Genomic DNA, 26237 nt, shown 5'->3' with positions numbered 1-26237 from the left:
TGTGTTGTTTGCATTCAATTAAAATGCTAACTGCACAAAAAAAGCGAAGAAATATTTTCTTGTGTCCTGGCGAAATATCAGCTGACATAGAAATGCTCGTATTATGCGAGAGTCATTCGGACAAAAGGCCAACTGAAATCGATACGATGGTATGCGAGTAGAATAGTAAAATATATTTCCTTTCGTACTCTCAGCTTCTAATACAGAAGTATTCATCAATACTCTCTTTCGTTACGAAAAGATTTAATTCCGCGAATTCTGCTAATTAATTTAATACTTGTGCATCAGTAGCACTAAGAAACTTTATATATATATATAAAAATATCACATCAAATTATAAAGTTCTCGCATACATTTAAAGTTTTGTATACATTAAATTTTTTAATATATTAGTAAGAAAGTTAACTGTAAAAATATTAATTAATTAATAGAGTAACTAAATACAGTTGGGAATTTAAGAAAACTTCGTAGTTAATACATTATTTTTGTGTTTTATATATATATTATGTATATATTGTATATATATATGTATAGTTAATACGGCCCTGCGGTCGTAGCGTCGGTTTCAAAGCGATCCGAGTTCCGGCTCCTCAGTCGGCGTCGCGACGCTGCCGTCGAAGGGACGTGGGTTACATTAAACGTTAGCACCTGTAGGCAGTATCTGCTCTTATCTCGTCGGAAACAAAAAACAATATATGTAATTATTACATCTTGTAATAATTTCCTATTCGATCAAAGTTTGAATGAATTAAATAAAAAAGAAAGTTGTACGACGACAAATTACAGATTGATCTAGAATATACCGTGATGAAATCTTAAAGAATAATGGCATCATAGAAACTTAGATAAAAAAAGTGTGTCAAGGAAACGATCTTGGAAACTTCGGAAAATCTTGAACGCCGCCGATATCAGGATGATACGCATTATTAAATCGTCATTGCATCATTTCCGGATCACGGAACTCGCTGGGATGATAGAATAATTGAAGACGTTCAACCTGTTTTTTTCGCATAGGCGGCCCTTTTCTTTCAAATGCTGTGGAAAAGGATAACGCGAAGGAAGAGAGAATATTTTATTCGTCCTTCGATCGGCGTTAAATTACTAACGAAGGCGCGGATTGCCGAAGGAAATCGAAAGAGATATGTGTTGAGGAAGAGGAAAGGGACATCTCTCTCTTGCCGAAGCAAATATCACGACGAGAGCATCCCTCAGTAATTTTCTCCCGTTCCTTGTGAATGACTCCATTACGCGAAGAGGAAAGAAAGTGACTGTTTTGATGTAATTTTATTTGAAAAGTAAAGAGAGAATTTTATTAAATATAATAAAGGTAAAATTATATATAATAAAATACACTATAAAATAAAATAATGTAATTTCAAATAAATTAAATTAAATATAAGAATAAATATTGTGAGAGAGCAAGTATGTTGATAGTGTGTATAAATTTTTATGTGAAAATTGTGCAAAACATATTCAAACATAAAAAAGTTATCGCGAAAAAAGTGCATTTATCTGTTTAGTGAAAAAGTGATATGATTAATCTAATGCAATTTTCTGCAGCAGATGATAATTTGATAGAAAATACCATTTCGAGGAATCAGTTTTGAGTGAAAAGAGGAAAAAAGAGAGGACAACATCAACTTACATCGTTAGGAAAAGAAACCGAATTTATATGTTCATCGCTGGTTGGTGATAAATCGATAGCAACAGTCGATTGGTTCCCAAAGGAATGAAAGATCGCTTTCACGAATGCAATATCTTTTATGACGGTTGTATCGATAAGTCAAATGTGAGATTTTATAAATTTTATTCACCATCACAATCGCACTTTCTACATGAATTAAAATTATAAATCACGACACGATAAATCAGATTATCATGCATTTGCCTTTGCACTATCACGCTTGATTTGTGTATAATTATATTGCTTGTACAAATAGTAATTTTTTATAAAACAAATTTTTATGTTATGAACATAGAGGAAAAATTTTTTAAAAAAAATATATATATATATTTCTCTCATAGATATCTCGATCTATAATGACAAATTAAAATCGGAGATTGATATTTGTAATTTAACAGACTACTAATTACGATTATAAATATAAACCTTTGAATGTTTAAAAATTATATTAAACTAATAGATGACTTTTTATTTTTCATAATATGAATATTCTATTTTTTCTATTATATAAATTTGCTTTGAATATTGAAATGTATAAAGCGCTATTAGTAACTGGAAAATGTCAGAGAGGATTTTCTATAACAGTATTCTATATTACATTTCATTGTCGACGCGTTTTGTAAAGTGGCATCGCACATATTATCGTTTATGTTATTCTTCTTTGAATGTTTGGTTGTTAAATGTCAAAGTATATATAGAACATCACTTTAATTGTAATCACATAGTGTGTTCTCGCTTTACACTTTACATATTTCTCTACTTCTCTATTTCTCTGTGATATATACTTTTTAAAATGAGATTATGTAACAATATAATTATGAAGTGCGGTTGTGCAATCGTAGAATGTACTCTCCCATCATCCGTTACGTCGAGTGGTGCGTACTCATACTATTTATTGCTAGAATCCCATCCGGGGTCATCGACCTTATGGTTAGTGTCATGTGGTCCGAATAATTATAGATAGAAACAGGATTCGGCTTACAGGAGAGATTGCAAATTCGAGATCATAAAAAAATACCTAGCGCAGTCAAGATCAATGAGTACCTACAATTGGCACGTTTCTCCATGATCATCGTTCGCTCGTTGATTAACTTGAAATTAATATTTTTTTTGCGAATACCGGATTACTAGAAAAGATATCTCTCGAATATAATATTCTCTTTGAATATTTAAATTTCTATTTTTTTGAATTAGTTTAATATTTTTTAAAGAAAATATAAAAAAAATTAGTTTTTTAAAAATATTATAATTAATATTCTCTTAAAATATATACATATAAAATATTATAATATTAAATTTTCATTATAATATTGAGTTTTTTTTCAATTTAAAGAATATGCTTTCATGAAGTAGAAACTATGCAAGTATCACTGTTAATATCTCGAAAATAAAGAACATCCTTTTTAATAAAGATTTATTACGATGATCGACTTATTACTTTCGATATTGCTTTTTTTATAATATTTTAAACGAATTACAATTTTTTTTCTTACTTATTATATTAATGGATTTTTGTGATCATTTTGAAAGCTGCGAATGATCCTTTTGTAAATTTCACCGTCGAACAGTGATTATCACATAGCCGCTTTATGAGATAAATCTTTCTCATAGAATTCCACTCTAAAAGCTTGCCAACATTCTTCCGTCTATTTATATATGCGCTCAAATGAAATTCATAGATATGTGAAACTGAGCAAAAAGGGAGCAAAGTGACATGAGTCGTTAATATGTTTGAATTTGTACGCGGAGCAAGTGGTGTAAGCGCACCTGATGAGTGATCTGCCACGAACGCTTCAAGATCCTTATCTACTCGCGTAGATCGCATACAATACACAGAAAATCGAGTCACGGTATATATTCGTGTTCTTTATAGATGGCGAAGATTAAATCGAGGATCGAACTTAAATGCAACCGGAAGATCGATGCATTCCTCGGATAGTTATCCTTCGAGAATGTCGAACGACTATTTCTTCTCGTGACAGATTCCCTCTCGATCTCAAGGGTGATTAGATGACTAGAGAGGATTATTCGTAAAAAATCATCGCAAATTGAAACGTATACGCACGTTTAAGTGTTTAAATGTTTAAATGTTTCGCTTGCACGTCGGAGGCTGAGAATCACAGAGCACCGCAAATCCACTGTAAAAATGTCGAGCTCACCGCGAGTACGAAAAATGCCGCCCAGGCCAAAAATCATATTACCGATTCCGGGACAATACTATCCGCAGACAGCGACCGGTATGGGCTACGTGCCGACGCCATATGGACAAACGCCAATGCCCATGACGCCGGTTACCGGTCAACCGCAGGTGATCTACGCTAATCGGGCCAGTGAGTTCGTTTTCACGCAATTTAAGGGGATCAAGGATCTGACCAAGTCTGGCCTCAGCGTGGGAGAAAAGAGTGCCTTTTGGCTTTACGAAAAGGTAAGAATGGCAATCGAAAGAAGGATATTCTTTTTTTCACATATTATTGATGTTGAACAGAGATAATATGGGAATTTCTTAAAGAATTATCGCGAGAGAAAAAAATTATCAGTGATCTTAATATCATGTTCGTAATGTGACATAGATAGTATGTACGTATAAATACAATATTATTTTTTTAAATTGTATATTAATACCCTGATAATAAATTTTTTGTGCAGGTCAGTTCCTGGAGCAAAAGGTGGTTCACGCATATTTTTTTATTCGTTGTCGTGCTTCTATACAGCATTGCTGGAGCAATGATCTTTGTAACGGTTGAGGGCACACATGAGGAATCTAGTCACTTCGATATCCGGAAAAAGAGGTAAGATAGAATTAAAATAAATATAGAATGAAATGTATAATCCCGTAAAAATGCGGGACAATTGAATGGATGAAATGAATCTTTTGCAAAAAAATGTCATTCCACACGTGCTAATGATACATTGGGCGTCTTTCCGCGCCGTATCAAGCAGTTGACTGCGTGCGGGAATTTAAATCTAATCTACATTAATCACGTAATCAAGGCGTACAGGTGCGACAGTTGTGGTTTCAATTCAATCTTGTTGTCGATAATATTATTCCTGATCCTGCCTAGCCCCGCCAGTAGCTTCACATCTGTAGCTCTGTAACAATCGTTCGCCATGCAAACCAGTATTGGATTTCGCTGTCGAACGTATAACATTATTTACAAAACTGCTCTGTTACCTCGTTTTAACGCTATTATATAATTTTTATATTCCACGAAGCTCTTCGTCGTTTTCTCGGATCGATATCGTAAGTTAAAAGCTTTTTCAATGATAAGCTCAATGCATTAATGGTCCATTTCTTACTGTAACTTGATAAAAATTCGATAAAAATTATTGTTTCATTTCTGTGAAAAATGCGAACATATATATTCTCCTTGTAAAAGTTATTATCTTTCTATTATATTTATCTTTGTGATAATTTTTTAACCCGCGATGCATTTGTCACGAAATAATAAATTAAACGTTTACTTGACACACTTTCACGTTGTATTGCCTGATGGCCCATCATATCAGCGAGTATTATCTCGCTTTTCTTTGTCCGTGAAATGATTTTTGTCGTAATTTTCTATTTCTAAAATCGATCGTGGCTTTTCTATGAAGGCCAAGTCGGCCGCGAGAAGTCGACAGCTTATCTACAATATAAGAAACAGTGGCCTCGCGTGATAGGTACAATTAAGACGATATGTAGCGTGGACATTAGGACTAGATATTCGGCAATTACATTTATGTGCACACAATATTAAAAATTAAAATGAAGGAAGATTGTCGACAAATCATTCCTCTTGAATGAAGGCCAGGGTCAATGTTTGTATCTGGTCAGAAGAAATTAAAGTCAAGCAGTAACTTATACTTTGCTATGCTCGCGTGACAGTGAAATATAGACATTCTCTCTAATATAGGTATCCTGTAGCCTAAATTTATTCAAAAATAGTATAAAGCGTTTGTATGAGAGAGAAAATGTATCAATTAGGAAATAATACTTTAATATTATTATAATTATAGTGCGCGTATCTCTCGGGTCTCTTTATTCGAGTAAAGAACAAGTCTAGGAAGCTTCTCCTAAAATTAAATCGAAATCAAGGAGTGGTTCAGAATGATTTCGTCTTCTCAATGATAATAAAGCACTGTTGTCAAATTGGAATAGAAGTTTCTGTTATTGGCTAGATTGCCTTATTTATTTGATACCAGCTTATATTTGAGCATTTTAATTAATATTACTCTGATGGCTTTTATATATCGAAAGAAAGTCTTCATCTGGTTTAACGAGGAAATATGACAAAGTTTATGCCATGGATTTTTTTGGAAATGTGGAGATAACTAGTCTTACAATATAAAATAATTTGCCTACAATTTTCATTTTCTCTCTTTTTCTTTCAAAAGTTCTACTATTAATTAAATTAAGCTAGTCGTCATCAGCAATTAGATACACGTAAAAAAATAACTTATTGATTATTAAAAATTTACTTAATAATAAAACTGGTAACATAAGTTTCTATAAAATAAGTCATTAAACGTTATATCGTAACAAATAGTCTAAAAAGGATAAAGAGAAAAAAATAACATAAATACTTAGTTTAATTAAACATTTTATTAAACGCACAAACAATTAATTTTATAAGCTAAAACGTAAATATGAAATGTATGTTTGTCAATTTGTATTTTTATATTATCTTTCATGTGTGACTCTAAACTCTCATAATAATTTCAAGTATTGCAAAATGCTATTTGAAATCGAATCAAGTTCTTATTGTTAGTTTCAGTCATCTTAAGTGTCTCTTTGATTATAGAAACGATACGCTCGAGATGATCCGCGGATTTTGCGACAACTCGGTTTTGGCATCAGATTTAAATCGTTGGAAGGGACGAGCGGCGGAAGAGCTAATGGAATACGAAAAGGATCTGTATGAGTTTTTCAAACGAGGCTTGACAGACCACGGTCAAAAAATGTGGACATTCTGGAATGCCGTGTTTTACTGTGGCACAATTTACACGACCATCGGTGAGTAAAATATTTCTAGCGTCGTTCGATTTAATTGCTTATTGGCAATTCGCCATTTTAGCAATTAACAAGAAATTCTGATCTTGGCAATTAAAATACAAATAAGATTTCATCAATATAATTTGTCAAATTTAATACAAACGATTCTCTAATATTATATTCTTGTAAGATAAATGTAAAATTACTAACAATATCTATTATCTCTTTATTGAATAATACAAAATTTGTCTCTCTCTTTTTCTCTTTACGTTTCTGTCAAAATATTCTCAATACGTACACATGTACATATATAAGGCTACTAATGTATATTTTGCTTGCTGAAAGACAAACATAATCTTGACACTTGCATAAAAAAAAGATGGGAGGATGCTATTTGTGTAATATATGTCTCTCGGAAAATAGAGCAATTTTTTTTACAAGACATTCTTCATACACGTCGAAAACAGAAAAGCCGAGTGGATTGAGCGTCTTAAGAGAGGCACGATTATTATGATAATCGCGATTCTGACAAAACATTTTGTGACTGTATTTCAAACCCGCGTCGTCCCGCTTGTAAAAAGCTCGCGGAAGTTATTTTTATTTATCTTCAGATGTCTTGATGAGATCGGGTTTATTTATCTTGCATTGCCTTACCGAGCGAATGATCGAATGCATACAGATAAACTGTGGGAGGAACTTATGTATTGCACTACATGTATCAACATGCTGCGTGTGCAGCACAACTGATTTCATCAATCCTAGTGTTCTATTGCTTTACATATAGGTTTGTATAGTTTGTATAGAGCTCTGGCTAATACCAATATACATTGATTTGAAGGTGAACCTGTTGGATTTATTCCTTTTGTGTATAAAGATGATATTATTATATCATCAATGATATAATAATATGATATAATTCTTTTTCGAGTAGCAATATTTTATAAAACCGAGATCATTGCTTTCTTATTTATGACACGAGTAGAATTAATATTTTTATATGCAAGAAAAAAATTAAATTTTCAACTGTTGATTAATACATAAATTACAAATTGAATTACGAGAAGTAAGATAGCAATATAAGACTCAATATATTTTATTTATTTATAAATTATATATAATTGTAGGAGCAAAAATAAAAAGCAATAAAAAATATGATAAAATGTAATAAATTCTCGTAGTTTTTGCAGAAAAAAATTGCGCTATCGACTAATACGTGACCCAGTTCAGTAGGTCTCTCTGCAATTTTTACTCTCGCGCGAAAAATACTATATGCGTGACTGACATATATATCTCACTGATGTTCAACTGCGGGAAATGTTCGTTGACACATTTTATGTTTTATATCAAAATCTATCAAAAGTCTCTGTTTTGTATTTGCGTTGAAAATGATATTTCATTAATATCTTGATCGTGATGGCGATTATTTTATGACGAATAAATTATAAAATAAAAAGTTAAACATAATAAATATTTTTTTATATTTTAACTTTGATTTAAATATTTGCTTTCATTGTAATTGTTTCACATATTCTTAAAATTTTTTACGTTGTCGAGAATGTGCTAATAGATTCTTTAGAAGTGGCAGTCTAAATTGATTTCATATCATATGAAAGTTTAAAATAACGTAACTTTATAAAACAGGGAAATTTTATGATTCATGGTACATAGATTATTAAAAAAATATCGATTATTTTTCATGTTTGTTCGGATACACAAACGCGTGCATATACCATATACGCTCGAATAAACGCATATATCTGAATGCAAGATTGTATTTAAATTGTGAAGGCATCAACGAATTGATAAAATTAAAATTTAACAATTTCTGTTACGAGAAGGATCGACTCAAAATTCGTCGAAATATCTACGATCGAGAAAAAGTATCGCAACATCTATATGCATGAGAACACATCCTGTATAAATATATAAATTATATTTGCAGATAAAAAAGATATGCGCATATTTTTATTTTAAATTTTGCGACTCGAACATTGCACACATTCCATACAATTTTCTAAACGACGATGTGTAGTGCCCACGCATACTATTTCGAGTTTTGTCATTATATAACGGAAAAGAAGGTGAGTAAGATGATCGTGGAAAGACCAGGCGTGTTTTCGAATTCTCGACGGAGACACAAAGAGCGAGAGATGCTATCTCATGCGACCGAATTAAACGCGCTTACTCGACCCACGTTGTGATATCGAGTGGAAAATATCATGCGAGATTATTACCGATTCATTTCACACATCGACAGCTCGATTAGCGAATTGATGGCGTGAATATTTGAATGATGAATGTTGTTATTAGATTTTAATTAAAGCTATACGCAACAAAATAATGCCAAAAATTGGTATTTTGAATTGTTTTATACATGTATTGATTGATCATGTTATCTGCGATATTATTTTCCTCTTGACAAATAAGAATTAATTTATTGATTGATAGAACGAAAAGTAATTAATTATATACAGTTAATATAATTTCGTGCATTTTTGCGAGATAATGTTAAAATCTCCAAATGTGTACAAGTATATTTCAAGATTAATTAAGTTGTATGCAAACGCACGTTTTGCGAAATATCCGGTATCATTTACGGTTTCGTTTTAATTATGATGATAGTTGTAAATGAGTGTAATATATGTTATGTTATATTACACTGCAACGACAAAAGCACGTTGGAAATACACACGATTGTTTTGCTTGAGTGTATCAAAGAAGAAAATACGTTTCTGCGAATTATATTTTTAGTCTATAAATTGTGATCAACTCCGAATCGCTAACGAGATGAAAAAAGATCCACATAAATGTCTGTCGATCTTTAATTCAGAATTCTGTTTTAATGTAAATTATTCGATTTTTGGAAAGAATTTTATTCGTTATAACAAACATTTTTCGAGTATATCGTATAATAATCGTTGAACTTTTTCATTTTATTTCTATATATATAGATCTATGAAAAAATTCAATAAGTAATAATAATTCCATAAGTTACCAGATCTAACTCGATTAATCATTTTAACATTTTATTGCAAATACATATTTTATGAAAAAATATTACATTATCTTTGAGAGAGAGAGAGAGAGAGAAGGAGGGGAAAGAGAAAGAGAGGGTCTGTTTTTTTATTTATCAATGCACATATAAAAAGCTTATTTCTTTTTTGGACTGCTGAGTTTAATTTGAAATTATTATAGATCTTCTTTAACTGTTTTCAGCTTGATTGATTTGCTTGAATTAAATCACTATTATGATAATAATTTAATCATTTTCTAAATTATCATCATTCTCCCTTTGGTGCCGTTATTTCGTTAATTGCACCATTCAATTAGACTAAATTACAAGCATAACATAATTCCATTACAATATGCTAATATGAGGCGTATATATGTATAGAGAGAGTGTCTACAATATATTTAGCATATGAATAATTAAATCCAACAATAAGTATAAAACATCACATCTTTAAAAAGCTATATATTATATTATAAGTATTATACTATACTATATTATACTATAATATTATATAACTATATTCATACATTTTCGTGCTTGCTATCTAATCTCAATTGATATAATTCTCGTGTTGATCTCTTTGTTGCTTCCTTTTTTAATAAGCGGAACAATTAAATTTTTGATATGTTAAAATGTTTTTTTCATTTTCGAAAAATTTTCTAATTTCGAAATATTTTTTTTGGTGTCATTTAATAATCGACGCATTCTCAGCTGATCATCTCACAAAGCCCCTGAATCATAGGGGTCACAAGGTCAGACCACCCGCAGCACGATTCCGATGGTGCAGCGCAAACGTCGGGCGGGTTGCGGTAGATGCAGGCGCGGCGTCACGACGCCAAAGCGACGAGTTTCGCGTTGCGCCGTCGCTCGATATCCGCTGCAGCATAGAGCCGGTCATCCGATTCCGCTGCCGCTGGTAGCGGCAAACATTGCAGGCGTCGCGGTGCCGACGGTGGTGGTGGTGGTGGTGTTGACGGTGGGTGGTGGGAGCAGCCTCCGTTTTATTTCTGTCCCGGTCTCGTCGGGACCGGTCTCGCGAACGTGTCGAATACGTTTTCCTCCGCGAAAGTTTCTCTCTCGCAAAGAACGTCAACGACAACGACAAAGATTTGCGATGGAGGATAGTTACATAGTACACAGACGTCGCAAGGCGGCCGCCAGAAAGCGCGAGAAGACGCCTGATCCTTCCTCGAGAGGCGCCGCGTCGCGCATGGATACTTCAGATGACGAGGACGAGGAGAGGCGCACCAGAATGGAGAGAATGGCCGAGGAGACTGAGAAAATGGACCAGCAACAGAAGGAAAACAGATTGGCGCAGCAACGACAAGAGGAGACTGCGAAGGAACCAGAAAACCGAGACAAAGATAAGGATGATCACCAGGAGCGTCCTGTCCGAAAAAAGGACAGAATTGACACGAGAAAATCTGCGAACGTAGATGACATGATTGCTATACGTGCCGAAGTGGCCGCCAAGTCAACGGCGGTTGGAAATAATTCTGGAAAGACTGACACGGTAGCGGCTGATGACAACACGCGGTTGATAAAACAGACTACCGAAGCAATAAACAAATTTGATGACGAGAGTACTATGAAGAGAGAGATCATCAAAACCGAAATTGATCAAGTGGTCGAGGAAAACCTGGTCGCTCAGGAGAAGTCGGAGACACCGAAGGAAACGAATGGTCCGGAGACCGTCAAACCTGCCGAAGTCCGCAAAGTCGAAAGACGATTTAAAAGAAAGTCGAAAGAACGCGTAGAGAGATACAGTCGATCAACGGATTCTAGCGATGCGGATGAGAAGAGCGAGTCGAGTCAAAAAAGGACAAAGTCGCCAGAAGCAGCAAGGTATAGGACAAAGAAGACGAGTGGAAAAAGTCGTGTTAGCGATCCGGAAGTTCAAAAGAGGGACGCCGAAAGACAGAATCGAGAGAAGAAATCATCGAGTCGACAAAAACTGGAGGACGAGTCTCAGATGAAGAATGATGCCGAAAAATCACTTTTGAAACCTCACAGCCGGGCCGAGGAGACGGATGAGGATTTGAAGAGCATCAAGAAGAGTGAGAACTCACAGAGACCTGAAGAACGAATGATCAAGAAATCTTCCATTGAACTGAAGAAGCAGATAATTCCGCTAAACAATGACAGTTTGATCGAGGACTTTGCGAGGGCTCAGAGGGAATACATGTTGAAGGAACGCAGTATTCTGGATCCGGATAACACAGATGTCTTCCAGGATGCAGTTGAAACTAGTTTTTTGAGGAGGCGAAAATTCAGTCTGGCATACACTGAGAGTGAAGAAGAGATTCAAAACGCTTCCGATGCAGCTAAGTCTTCTGATAAGAAAAAATCGCGGTTTTCCTGGATGATCTTCTGGCGTAGAGAACAAGAAGATAACATCGTGGAGGAGAAGATTGAGGACGAACTGAAACCGGCTCCGAAAGTTGAAGAAATCAAAGCGGAGGCGCAGGAAGCTCCGGAAAAGGTTACTCTATTGGACTTCTTCAGAGCGCTCAAAGACGTTGTCGGCGAATTCAAAGTTTTCATCGCGCAAAATCCACGAGAGACGACGATCATTAGACGGCTACGTAATCGCTGCATAGCCGGATTGCTGCTCATAATGATCTATTGTGGCCTCGGCGGCTTCATCTTCCGATTCGTTGAGGGTGCCTTCGAGACATTCTATAAATGCGGTGTGAAGCGCGTGAAGAGGGACTTTTTGGATAGTTTATGGAATTACAGCCACAACCTGAGAGAGGATGACTGGAAAAGCATGGCGCGTAGGAAACTGATGGAGTTCGAAGAGCAGCTTCATACCGCTCATGAAGCCGGCCTGCACAATTATAGCGGCCAAAAGAGCTGGAGTTTCTTGAACGCGGTCGCGTATTGTCTCACCGTCATCACCACCATCGGTGAGAAAATATTTTGGAGGAGAGGAAAGAGAGAATAATCTTCCTGAACTGAAGATGTCAATTCTCTTATCTTCTAATATATTTTTCATCATTTAATTTTTTTAATTTTTTTTTTAAATTTTTTCAGGCTTGAGAGTAAATCTAATATTTGACAAAGTACAAAATATTGATAATATTAAAAACATTCAAGAATTAATAATTTAATTATTAATTGTCGTACTTTAATAGACAGAAAAGATGAAACATTTTTTAAATTCATTAAAATAAATTCTGCTATTAAATTATTATTGTAGCTAATACTGAAAATATATTGTTAGTTTAACATATGCTATTCCGCGCGTGCGCGGATGGGGGCATTATGTTAGTGAAATATATTTTGTTGCGACAATAAAGGCACGCAAAGCTAATATACATAGGTATATCTACCTTGCGAAAATTTGCGAACAAGCTTCAGGCTCCATTTGGCGTAAAACGTTTTATGGTCCGATATTGATTTTCTGTCACACGAATGCAGTGAAATTCTGTTATTGCAGTAAAATTCTGTGATATATCAAAAGAAATGTTGCAGACATAAAAGTTAATTAAACAGAGCCATTTGATTAATGTTTATTTCGATTTTTTCTAGTTAAAACCAATAAAGCAAAATATCATTGCATATTATAATGAAATAAAAAGTATTTAAATTAATTAATTAGTTCAATACATTTTATTCAATGTGTTTTAAATTTCGATTTGTTCGAATAGTGCATGTGTACCGTCTAGATTCTAGATCATCAGGTGAGCGCGATAAATTTGGACCAGAGGAAAAGACACGGACGTCATTGACTCGTATTATGTAATGCTTACAGTTTTTCCGATGAAATAATAAATTTATAGCTGAATACATCTAAACGACACAATCGTATCAATGAAATTGTTCAATGCATTAAGCCAAGTTGGTTCTTCTTCGATCATGAGACTCAAAATCATCAAATCTACGAAAAAAATAACTGCCAACTTGCTACATAATCTAAATTTAGATTAATCGTGCTGAGTAATCTAAACTTAGATTAATCGTGCGTAAACAAGCCACTTTTGATTCAACAATATAAGAGATCAACGCAAACAAAATAAACTATGACCACTGCGAGAGATTTCATTCCATATGCGTCTTATAAAATTAAATATAACATGTCCCATTGTGTGCATTTTATAATATTAAATAAATATAATGTAAATACACACGCGAGATAAATAAATATTATATATATATATATATATATATATATATATATATATATATATTAAATATATATTTTTATATATAATATCAATATATTAAATAGGGCAATTTTTTCAGAATATGATATAAGGAAATATAATACACGAATGTCATAATAGTAATGTATTATATTGTAAATATATATTTATATTATGTTCTAAACAGTTTTTTAAATTTCAGGATACGGACATATTTCGCCAAGTACAAATGCAGGAAGAGCTATTACAATCGTGTATGCTATTTTCGGTATTCCAATGTTTTTAATTATCCTGGCCGACTTTGGTAAATTATTTACGCGCGGTATAAAGTTCCTGTGGGCATTCGTGAGAAGATTATACTACACTGGTAGCTGTCGCAAGGTTCGTCGCACTGGGCCCGTTCAGGTGAGACGATATTTAGATACCTCAAAAAAGACTGTTATTCAAAGAAAAAATGAAGTTAACTATCCGGAATTTTTTTACAATATTAAACTTGACAATTTTTTAAAACTTTTGGAATACTTCACATTTTTAGAATATTATTTTTTTTAATTGCTTGATTAATTAATCAATTTAGTATTGATTATTGATTTTATTTTGTCCACGATTCCTGGAAAACTGCAGGAAGTCATGAAGGGCATGCAACTCGTATACGATTTCGCGAAATTTCGACGGCCGTCGCAGATGAATCCGGAAGAGATCGGAGAAATACAGAGGCAGCAGATGCAACAACAGACGGTTCTCAATCTGGATGCCAATGCGCCGGACACGCCGGATACACCGGCAATGTCGGCGTATGCCATTGATGACGAATTTAATCTGCCGATCTCGGTCGCGATCATCATCCTTCTGGCCTATATTTTCATAGGAGCTACTCTGTACTACATGTGGGAGGAGTGGAGCTTTTTCGAAAGTTTCTACTTCGTCTTCATCTCCATGAGCACAATCGGCTTCGGCGATTACGTACCAAAGGTGATTATCTCCTGAATTTCAGTTAAACCGAACATTTTCTATGATGCCAACATCACTCTTTGTATAGCGATTTTTAAATGTTTATGATTAATATAAATCAAGAGAGATAAATCATACGAAATGAAGGTATTAATGGTAATTAACAGAAATTGTTTGAGTAGGGCATATTACTTAATTAATATTTCATCATTTAAGTAGTACATGAACAATTATTTATTCCTTGCTATGATATTAGTTTGCTTTGCATAAGAAGCACGATCGCGAATTTTGTTTCATTTGCTCTTAGCGCCCTTTTGAATTTGTCACTTCGAATTTATAATTCTACGATTTTCATCTTGTACAATAAACAATTACTCTAGTGTTTCTTTCTTTCTTTCACGGTGGCGTTCAGATGGTAAGCTTTCCAACATGCAAAAACTTTCTCGAAGAAAAACCGTGTATCATCATACATTCAATGTTTTTCACATGCTTATTTTCTTTTGCAAATCGTTTCGTATTAATGAACTTACAAATCCCATCGCGATTCAGCGAGATCCATGATTCACAAAATTTAACACAGATTGATTGATTGATTTAGAACCCCATATACATGATGTGTTCGATAGTATACCTGGTGTTCGGTCTGGCGCTCACGTCCATGTGCATCAATGTCGTACAGGTGAGCAAAAGAGTTTTCATAAATTTTTCACATTCTTATTTATCGAAAAAATATATATAAAATTAATATATAGAATAATATTAAAATTATTTTTTATTGATATTATTGAGAAACTGAATAGCTCTAAAATTTTCTTTTCTGTTCTATTTCTAAATAAAAGTTTTCATATTGGCAAATTTTGATATTAAGTAATATCTGAGAGATATATCAAAATATATATATATATATATATATATATATATATATATATATATTTTTTTAATTAATTAAATTATTATAGCTAATATAATATTTTTTACATTTAATGTTTTATTTTGCGTATATGATTGTTTTGATTTAACAATATAATGATTAAAACGGAAACTGTTGTAACTATGAACTAAGAAAATAGTGTTCCGATCGAATTAGCCCGATTGTATCGCTATTAGGTGATGCTGTCAGACTCGTTCAAGCAAGCGAGCCAAAAGATCGGAGCCACGATTGGCTTCGAGGTCGCCGAAGACGACAACTCGGTGAAACCAGCACCACCACCGCCGATCGAGATCGCGGACGTTCACGTGAGTCTGAAGGAGTCCGAGAGCGGCGAGAAGATCGCGCCAAAGGCCAAACAAGAGGACGTCGATCTGTAGATGTATTTCTTTCTCAGAGAAACTCCTACACGTCCACATCGACTGCTAGCTCGTTCGCTCATTTTTTAAAATGCGTGCGTTTTTCGGTCTAAAAAGAATAATCGTTTGCTGGCTTATATAACGCACGGGATACACAGTAACTATTTGAGCACGCACGCAAAATCAAGCTTCGCGATTCGAGAAAAACTATCATCGTCAAGGGGCCGTCTTTATCATGTGAGATCTGTATAAAGTTTGACTGATGATAACTGATCTTATTAAATGTTTTTCAAGTTTGAATATGCGGATGAATGTTTAAGTCAGATCTAATTATTAGTTTCATTTATTTTCAATAAGCTGAACTGCTGTGGGACTCAATATTTTTTTTTTTTTTTTTAAATCGATTCTGAGAATCTTCAAATTCTTCTGTCGACATAAAGACGGTTCCACATTTTGAGTGCATTGGAATTTTTAAAGCATTATACGCTATTACATCCGTCTATCGTTGAGATTATGTCGAATAAACATGACTCTCTCTCAAATGTATATATTTCTAAAATGCGCATATACCGATAACGATTTTATGAAACTGGAGATCTAATCGTGCCTCTATCAATGCGATCAACGAGTTGCCTGAAGAGATGAAACTCTAAATGATGAACTCCGATAGAAATTTACATGTAAAATGATGTGCATAATCCAACGAAAGTATCGAAACGAAATTGTCCCGAAATACGCACAAATGTATTTAATTGATATCTCGTCAGGCGAGTCTCGTATACTGAATTTATGATAATCTTGTGCAAAGAAGCTTTTTAAAGAAAATCACGCCAATGGTATGATAGAATATTACTTGCTGTCCATATTTTGTAATTTGGGTATGATTTTAAAAATAGGGAAATAATTCTGCTTCATAAAATTTTATTAAGAAATAATTATGATATAAAAAAATAATTGTATAATTTAGTTTATATATATATATATAAGATAAAAATTTTATCACGTTTTTATATTATTTATCATTATATAATATTATATATTTCATAATACCATTGGCAGATAGAGCGATTCCCCAATCTACAGTAAATAAAACGTTTCATATTATGCGATATCTCCAGTAGTAGTAATTATTGATACGATAAATTGCGAGAAACTATTTTTCTTAAGATACATACATCGAACAAGAGAAATATTGCCACTCTGCAGTCGCGCTCTTGCCAAATATATTCGCGGATCAGAATATATCTTGCGACTTATTTTTCGTAGTCTAGTGTCTATTGACAATAAATGTAAGGAAATTTAAGTTTAATTTTTGTATATTCTGTAATTCATCATAATGTGATTTCCTTTTTGAGTTGACTTTTATATATCATGCAAAATATGAAATTTGAGAGATAATCAATGGCCTAACTCCTTTTTCTACTAGTTTCAATTTTTTTTCTGCAAATTATTTTACGATTCTCTCTCCCGTTGAGATTGAAAGAAAGTTAATCCTTCTAAATTTTTTTTTTGTACAAACATCAAATTTAACTTCACAATTTACGCGACAGTCATTAATTATTTTAGGAGAGTAACGAAATCCTATTTATATAATATATATACACGAAATAAATAAATGTTAAAAATTATATTAAAAAATATGAATTTGAAAATTTATTTCATAAAATTAAGATATAAAATAAAAAAAATTAAATCAATTTAATATCTGAGAAAAATGTAGAAAAAATTTAAAGATTTTTAGAAAAATAATTCTTGATTTTAGAAATTAGAGAGATTCAAAATTTTATGGAATAATATTCTCTATCATTTTCTCTCTCATTGTTTTATATGTTTTGTATAATTTTTCTTATAATGTGTCATTATATGATGTCATTGTGCAACAATGAAGAGATTAGAGCTTAACGGGAGAGTCCGATTTTCGCGGTGACAAAACACTCGTGCCTTTTCAAAAATAAAAATAAATTAGCTGTTGAATTTTTATGATAGTTACGCAAGGATTCCTGCATGTGATAAAGTTTAATCCATAATTAATGGTTTTGTTTGGCAGGAACATTAACTTCTTAATTCTAATTAAAAAGTGGATGATTTAGTGATATTTAATAGTGTTTTGATGATATTACTATTAGTTGAAAATTCACATAAAAATTAAAAGAATTGAGTGTAAATTTATCACTGTAATAAAATACTTAATAATATTCTTGTAATTATTATTATCGAGTTTATCTATAAATAAACATTTATGACACTATAATTAAAATGGCATGCATGCATATATATGTATACATATATTGACATTTATTATATATATGTATTTTGCAAAGGTTAATATTTAATGATTTTTTTTATTTTCTCTTTTCACATCAGTCTTTTTCTTTTAAGAAATATTTTATACTTTTTAAAAATCGATAAATTATAAATTACAAGAAAAAAGATTTTTAATAATATAAAAGCAATTTATATATATTCCTTTTTGTAGATTTTCTTTTGAAATTTGAATCTATAAAATTTATTTTGCTTTTCGTTGAGAATCGAATGTTCAAACGAAAAGTTGATCGATACGAGTTCAGAGTTCAGACATCTTTTTTCGCAACTTTTTGTTGGCAATCCTGCAGCCATATGGAACTATGGAACACTGCTCTGTTGCATTTGCATTTTCAGTGAACTAAGAGTAAGATGGCCAAAGGATGACAACATACAATTATCAACTGATGCGAACGACTGACATTTCAAGGAGACTGGAGGGAAAATGTCTCACGTACAGTATGTAGACGAGTTAGTCAAAGAGTACTTGCTCTTCAGGGGCTTTAGTCAGACTTTGAAAGCTTTTGATAATGATTTGAAGGCTGAAAAAGAAAAAGGCTTTAGGGTGAGTTGTTATGTTTATCTATGTTTTTATACATAAAATATATTACTTCATAAACAGAGATATTCTTACATAAATTATATATGCTGCAATATATGGAAGTATCAATATCAATAAAATGTTCCATGTTTAATTGAACAGGTAGATAAAATAGTTGATCAATTAATGCAATATGTATACAATTATGATCTGGTGTCGTTGAGGGAACTGTGGGGACACTTGGATACTAGAATGTTTTGTCGACTGGAAAGTCATTTTACACCTGCAATCAGAAAATTGGAGAATGCTGTATTAAAAATGTACTTAGTAAATGCAGCTGTGAATGGCAAACAAGATAGGATACAGGAATTTTTTACCAAAATGGCACCAGAGCTACAGGGTCACTCGGAATGGAAGGAGTGGTTTGGTATATCTCTTATTTATTTAATGAATTTATAACGTTGCAAGTTTGTAAAATTATAATTTGTATTCTTTGTAATATTACAGCACTTCCTTTTATCAAAAATCCCGAAGACAATCCAACTTACTCCGTTCATTTTAGTAAGCAATGGCACGATACTATGTTGGTATCCTTACATAATTTCCTAGCAACAATTTTTCAAGTAGGTAGAAAGATATTTTATTGCATTGTACACACATATCTCTAAAGCTAAATCTAATTTTCTTTATTAAATGATAACTGATAAATCAAATAATAAATTTAAATTAAATGATAAATCAAATAATAAATTTAAATGTTTTAAATGCAAGTTATTATTTCAATTGAGTACGTTTTTAATCAACGCGAATATTTGATTAATTTATCATTTTCTTGTTATAAAACAAAATAGATAAAATATGTTTCAGTTAAATAGGATGATATTAAGAAATTTAATATGTTGTTATCTTAGTGTATGCCACAGCCGACATTACTCACGATAGACGAGGATACAAATAAATTAAAACGATTGCAAGAAGAGAATGAAATATTGAGGCAACGATTGAGTGAGTCTATTAAAATAGAAAACATATCTGATGTGAATCCAGGTTCAGCACCCCAACATCTTCCTATCATGGACGATTTTTATATCATTGCTCAGTATGTTCATATTTGCTATAAAAACTTTCATAAAAAAAAATAAATTTTTAATGATCATTGATGATTAATTAACAGAGAATCGCCGTTACTGGAAAATCCTAAGACATTAAGGAATCTCATAAGGAACATAGGTGGTGGATCTAGTCCAATTTTGAATAGAAAGCCTGCGATAAATGTAAAAAAAATCGCGGAACCTGAAATGTGCTCGACAAAACGGACAAATACGAAAGGGCGAGTAAATTCGATCAGCAAGTCTGAAGCAGTCGCCAAGAGGAGCATCAGCTGTGATTCAAGATTAAGTAGTTCTAGAAAAAGAGACTCTTCTATGGACACTGCTATCGAGAGGAAAACTAAGGAAAAGATAGATTCCAGTTATATTCTTTTAAGTCAGGTAAAAAATCGCTAATAAAAAATTTCTGCTACTAATTACTTTATAATTGCTTGTATACATAATTTGTGTAATATTTACAGGAAGAATATACAGAGCACAAGACCTCCATAATCCAATGCAAGAGTAATGCCAGTGGATCATACGTCGCGACGGGCGATGCCGATGGTATCATCAAAGTATGGACACCGATTCCCTCACCAAAGTAATAACACGTTCATATAATTTTCTTGTGTGATGTCGATATGGGATTCTTACTATCGATGCTTTTATATTTATAGGACCGTTACTACATTTACTTCCGCTACGGTAAATTCCAACAAGGCTATTACTTCGTTAGACTGGATATCGAAGAATGAACGTTATTTTTTGCACGGTGACAATAACGGCTTAATCCAATTGCACGATACTCGAGATTGCAAGACGCTTTGGGATATCCAGCACGAGAATTCACGAATACTCACTTTAATCTGTAATCCGACGGAATCGACATTTGTCTGCTCTGTGTCGGACGGTAGCGAGGGCAAACTACTGCTATATGACATAAAAACGAGAAAGCTCGAAAGGACGTTGCCGCTGGAGCAGAACGTCACCGCTTTATGTTCCACATTCAATCATAACGGCCAATTACTTATCACGGGATTGTCCAATGGCAATATATTAATACATGATCTGAGGCGAAATGAGATAATAGACAATCTCAACTGCCACTCTAGCCCGATAATCGATATAGAATTAATTAACGATTTTACGAATATATGTGCGCAAAGCGAGGACGGTAAACTATGCCAAAGAAGCTTGAATCACTCGGGAAAGATTTTGTGGGAGACCAAAATAAAGATCGACAAGAATCCCGTTCATGGGAAATTATTCACCTTTGATCAAAGTGGTAGTTACATGTTACTCTGCACACAGACTGGAGGAAATATATATAAGGTATGCACATTATTCTATATAAGAGTACAAATATATGCTTAATTATATACAGTTATGTAATATAACTTATTCTGACATCTTTGTCTTACCATAACAGATGCCACCAGGTGCACAAGCAAAGATTTTAGAACTAGGCGGACATAAGGGTACCCTATGTTGCGACTGGTCGACTGCCAATCAATCTGGAACTTGCATAACTGGCGGCGCGGAAGGAAAAGCACGAGTATCGACACTACTCTCACCATGATATAGGAACAAAATTAGCATCTGTATAAATTCGTAAGATAAATAGTTACTAATGATATTAACGAAAGATCTTGTAGATATATTATTTTATTTAAATTAAGCTCAAATGGCTGCAAAACAAATAAACATTATATTAGATTTTAAGATATTATATTACATATATCGCCAAAGCATTGGTAATAAGTATAAAAAGAAATTCAGATATTTTATGGAAAGTACAATGTATCCCGTCTTGAAATAATTACAAATAATGTGTACTCTGTAATATAATAATCATCTTTGAAAAAAAGCAATCAGGGATTATCAAATGTGTAAAATGTACAGAGATTATTGTAGGGAAAATCTCTCTCATATAAATAGTCTCCGAAATTATATCAATTATATGACAATTTTACTCGGTTTTATAATATAAAAGAAAAAAAAAAAGAAAATTAAAAGACAGAATGTTATTTAAAATTATGATTAGAGAAATAAAAGACATGTACAAAAGATCAAGAAAATGTCAATAAATACAAGTCAATTTTAAAACAGAATGTATTATACATTTCCCAGAGTTCTTGGCAATTAAATTTGTATAAGATTAATGAATTATGGTATAAACTATTTTTCTATGATATTTTTTAATTATTTTTATATTTCAAAAAAATTACTTGAGCTTCTTTTCTCACCTTTACATTTACAATGAAAAGAATTTTAAATTTGATCTTCTCATAGACCATCTGTTAAAGGGGCCTGTCATATCTAGCTGTGGAGACCAATACCTCCTAAGTGCTTCATTTATCTCTGAAGGAGTAAATGGTTTTGTTACGACATTCTATAAAGAAAAAACAATAATCTATCATTTTATGCTAATTATATATTTTTCAATAAATGCAATATCTACCTTGCCATGATAATATGGCTTGTATGTAAATGGATTAACATAATTGAGTCGTTGTCGATCTATGGCATCGCCATGCATTTTATTTTGATCTTGTCGGACTAAGAAAGTGAAATCAATAATTTGAGCAACCGTTTCATATGCGAGATAACTTAAGATTGTGTATGCCTGTTTTGATAAAGTGATGTCACCTACAAATTACAAAATATAAAAATTGAAATACTATAATAAAAAATGTATAATAATTTTAATATTAATCCAAACAATACCATCTAAGCCAACCCAATCGCTGAATTTATGACGATTCTTGTTTATAAAGGACACACGACGAGCCCTGCTATATTTTATATAACGCATTTCATCCATGGATCTTGTCGCGATATCCGCACGAATGCATCTACGTCGCTTAATCTCATCCATAGTGGATGAATTTTCAAGAAGTTCACCTGTGTTGTCAATCTGTTCTAGAAAAGCCTGAAATGGTACCTTCTTCTTGGTACTGTCCAATTGTTCAGAATCTAGAACATTTTGTGGAGCATCATTCATCATAGCTTTTTGAACTGAACCTCCCAACTCTTTGAGTTCTAAAAAGAAAAATATTATTCTGTAAAAAAAACAATGGGACATACAATGCACATAGCTAGAAAATTCCATTACATATATTTAAACTCACGCACCAAGATATTTCAAAAGACGCTGAAGCTTAACTTTATCTTTACGCAATAAGAAAATAAAATCCTCTCCGTTAATGATATTTTTCTTTGAACCGGCTCGTCTATCGGCAATTTCGCACGCTCTACTGACAATTGCTCTCATTTGCTGCAGCACAACATCCTCTATGATCTTAGCAGATTCAAACAATGGTTCACTACTATCACCAAATCCATGCATCATTTGTCGAATATCTAAAATTATTCGAATATGTTAAAAATATTTGATTTAGTACCTAACCTTACAAATTACTAGAAGCAGTCACCCTGAGTGTAATTCAATGTTTCAGTATCTGCGGGCTTTGAAAATGATGCTTCTGCCATTCTCGCTTAATTATATAACTTTTTGATCAAATGACAACGATTAATGAGAGATTTTCATTTAAAACAATAAACAGTATACTGTCACATGTACATATCAATATTTACATCTAATGATTTAAAAGTAAAAATGGACTGCTAGTGCTGCCACACACTGCCATTGGGCCATGAATAAATATATATATATACATATATATATGTAGAGGATGGAAAAGAAAATAAATATACATGACTTATATAAATATATTAAATGAAATAAAATAGATAAAAGAAATTGAGATGGTCAAGAACTTTTATTTACTTCTGCAAATTATTGATCTATTATTTCCAATAACATCAACATAAAAAATAAGTTTTATAATAATGTTTGTTCACTTATACATATAAATTCTTTACATATAAATTATTTTATAGCCAAAAATTCTTTGCAATAGAAAAAATAATGTATTACTTGTAAGTCTCTTATTTTTCATTATGTTCTGCCACAACATGTTCTGGTACAACTTTAGCAACTTTCCGGAATTCTTTACACAAAGACTTTGGACATTGCATTTGTGTCCAACTGATTGGTACCATTGCTACACCTGTGTAAAATAAATTGTTATTAAAAAAAAAATCAGAAAAAGATATATATCAAATGTTTTTACCTTCTTCACTATGTGCTATAACAACTCCTAGTTCATTTTCCGCAGTACTCAATTGATAAGTATGTGCTTCTGTCATTGGCATCTGATAATAAGTATAGGAAAAAGAAAGCATTAACTATTATCTTGTGTAAATTATTTTCTAGAATAAATTTAAAGGATACAACTCTTGCAAGAATAATATCTCCAGGTCGATAGCATTTATACATTTCTAGTCTATCTTTGTCAACTGCTCGAACATCTTCTTTTCTTAATATTCCTCTATAAGGTCTTGTCAATACTATGTCGCCTATACACTTGATGCTACATTTACAAAATCTCTGATTAACTATAGTAACTACAGCTGTCACAATATCCCCTGGTGCAGGAACGATACTCTGCTCCGTTATACCGTGTACCTCAATCGTACGAGTCTGCAATAACATACATTTAAAAATATATTTGATCTGTCATTTCAAATAGAGAAAGACGCCTTTTACTTTTCCAAAATACAGAAACTAACTTTTTCGTTTGTTATTAATTTCACATTGCCAGCAAGTTTCGAATAAATATAACCCTGCTGCTCGTATGTTCCAGGTCCGGCTATATTAACTTTATCAGATACACATAATCTTTGACCTATAAGAAATTGGTTAAAAAAGTAATTTAACGTGTTTGCAAAGTTTAAACCATTAAAAATAAATGAGAATAATTACCCGGTACACAAACGATAAATTCTTCTTGTTCGTTCATTTTATTTTTTTTATATAATTAGATCGATAATTGAACATTTATATAGAAAATATTAATGTTGTAAATAATTAATGTTGTAAATAATTATCAATGATCTGTGACAAATATAATGATTAATATAAATTGATTTATTGTGTAAAAAAATTAAATTTTATTTAACAAAAAAAGATTTCTCTTTCAACCAAAGGTTATGTTAATCATACGTTCTTTCGAACGATATCACTACTAGGATGCGTTCAAAAATCTTATCCGTGGGATAGAGTAATAACATTTAATTGACTAATCAAGCAAAGAAATTTTTTCACCTTTTTTCCTGATTGGTTAATTAAAGGATACTCTATCCTACGGGTAAGGTTTCCGAACGAACTCCTAAATTGAAGTTGGTTGTGCAAAACATCGTGTCACGTGACTGTAAACAGCTCGACGACGAGGTGACGACGAGGTGACGTCACGGTGACCTTTCGATACTTCGAGACTCGCAAGCATTCGATAGAGTCTTACCGCGTCGCGACGCGAGAGATCGTATCGCTCTGCATTTTTCGCGATTATTACTGTCTGAAAAGTGAATCTCGCGCGCGAAGAATTATCGGGAGTGTTTCGTAAAGTGTTCCTAAGTGCCTTTGTTATGTAAACATGGTATACAACGGTTATTGTATCGCGTATCGGCAATCGGAGCTCTTGCAGGGTTGATCCGATATTATCTTCGAGTATCTCATCGGCATTTTCGCGCCAAAGAGCATCAGAGGATATCAGAAGTGCAAAGGAGGCATGATTATTACCAAGTATGTATATTTCATCGGAATTAACTTCATTAGTTGTACCATTTCAGGTATTAGAAATAATCGTAGATAAAATAATAGATAACTCGAGTTCGCTATTTTTTGAATTCGCGTTTGGTGCATCGACGAAATGATGTTAGAGAAGAGACTATGATTTATAATATATGGAATAATTAAATAACAATAAATATATATTGAAATATTGGTTCAAAAATGAATTAAAGTATCATATTCGATATATCACGAAATTAGATTATTTTATATAAATTAGAGATCGCTAATTTTTTAATAATTACGCGATTTGGAAAAAACATTCTCCATGCACTAACGTCATCTCGGCAAATCTTATGGAAGTTATTAGTCAACCGTAAATGGTAAGTTATCTACAATTTTATCTATGAATAAACGGGATATTCAATATATTCAAATATATTATATATCAATATATTATAAAATTTATAATAAATTATAATATTTTTATTTCTATTATATATGTATTTTATATTTGTAAAGTTTTGTATTACATTTGCAAATCAAATTTTAATAATATTAAAAAATAATATCGCGAAAAATTCAAAATTAACAACCATATAAACATTTATACT

The 26237-nt window shown here is 32.5% G+C and overlaps 5 protein-coding genes across 7 annotated transcripts; 3 read left to right on the top strand and 2 right to left on the bottom strand.

The window, feature by feature from the left end:
• The first annotated feature begins 581 nt into the window (after positions 1–581).
• On the top strand, positions 582–7825 carry LOC126850536 (uncharacterized). The gene is made up of 6 exons (XM_050593665.1): positions 582–1327; positions 1561–1789; positions 3558–4109; positions 4331–4473; positions 6466–6677; positions 7268–7825. The coding sequence occupies exons 3-6, from the start codon at positions 3831–3833 to the stop codon at positions 7438–7440; spliced, it is 807 nt and encodes a 268-aa protein (XP_050449622.1). The 5' UTR covers positions 582–1327; positions 1561–1789; positions 3558–3830; the 3' UTR covers positions 7441–7825.
• Positions 7826–10606: 2781 nt separating this feature from the next.
• LOC126850496 (uncharacterized) lies at positions 10607–17358 on the top strand. The gene is made up of 5 exons (XM_050593585.1): positions 10607–12578; positions 14020–14222; positions 14442–14789; positions 15367–15447; positions 15876–17358. The coding sequence occupies exons 1-5, from the start codon at positions 10784–10786 to the stop codon at positions 16074–16076; spliced, it is 2628 nt and encodes an 875-aa protein (XP_050449542.1). The 5' UTR covers positions 10607–10783; the 3' UTR covers positions 16077–17358.
• A 1208-nt stretch (positions 17359–18566) lies between these two features.
• LOC126850500 (WD repeat-containing protein 91) lies at positions 18567–22099 on the top strand. Its single transcript, XM_050593593.1, has 8 exons — positions 18567–18921; positions 19060–19324; positions 19405–19520; positions 19809–19996; positions 20072–20387; positions 20468–20589; positions 20666–21320; positions 21418–22099. Exons 1-8 carry the CDS (start codon positions 18802–18804, stop codon positions 21565–21567), a joined length of 1932 nt encoding a protein of 643 aa, XP_050449550.1. The 5' UTR covers positions 18567–18801; the 3' UTR covers positions 21568–22099.
• On the bottom strand, positions 21454–23601 carry LOC126850534 (transcription initiation protein SPT3 homolog). 3 transcript variants are annotated; one of them, XM_050593661.1, is made up of 6 exons: positions 23423–23601; positions 23124–23351; positions 22716–23030; positions 22450–22637; positions 22235–22380; positions 21454–21587 (listed from the first exon to the last, which is right to left on the bottom strand). In XM_050593661.1, exons 1-5 carry the CDS (start codon positions 23478–23480, stop codon positions 22243–22245), a joined length of 927 nt encoding a protein of 308 aa, XP_050449618.1. In that variant the 5' UTR covers positions 23481–23601; the 3' UTR covers positions 21454–21587; positions 22235–22242. The 3 variants fall into 3 exon arrangements, with proteins under 3 accessions (XP_050449618.1, XP_050449616.1, XP_050449619.1); XM_050593659.1 differs by lacking the exon at positions 21454–21587 and having other exon boundaries at positions 22109–22380; XM_050593662.1 differs by lacking the exon at positions 21454–21587 and having other exon boundaries at positions 22218–22349.
• A 150-nt stretch (positions 23602–23751) lies between these two features.
• Positions 23752–25297, bottom strand: LOC126850543 (exosome complex component CSL4). The gene is made up of 6 exons (XM_050593675.1): positions 25159–25297; positions 24817–24948; positions 24624–24739; positions 24286–24534; positions 24125–24206; positions 23752–24061 (listed from the first exon to the last, which is right to left on the bottom strand). Exons 2-6 carry the CDS (start codon positions 24851–24853, stop codon positions 23940–23942), a joined length of 606 nt encoding a protein of 201 aa, XP_050449632.1. The 5' UTR covers positions 24854–24948; positions 25159–25297; the 3' UTR covers positions 23752–23939.
• Positions 25298–26237: the final 940 nt, after the last annotated feature.

Source organism: Cataglyphis hispanica, chromosome 6 (genome assembly GCF_021464435.1).
Source record: "Cataglyphis hispanica isolate Lineage 1 chromosome 6, ULB_Chis1_1.0, whole genome shotgun sequence".
Classification (NCBI taxonomy): domain Eukaryota; kingdom Metazoa; phylum Arthropoda; class Insecta; order Hymenoptera; family Formicidae; genus Cataglyphis; species Cataglyphis hispanica.
The sequence above is the reverse complement of the archived record's forward strand: the minus strand, read 5'-3'. Positions and strand labels throughout refer to the sequence as shown.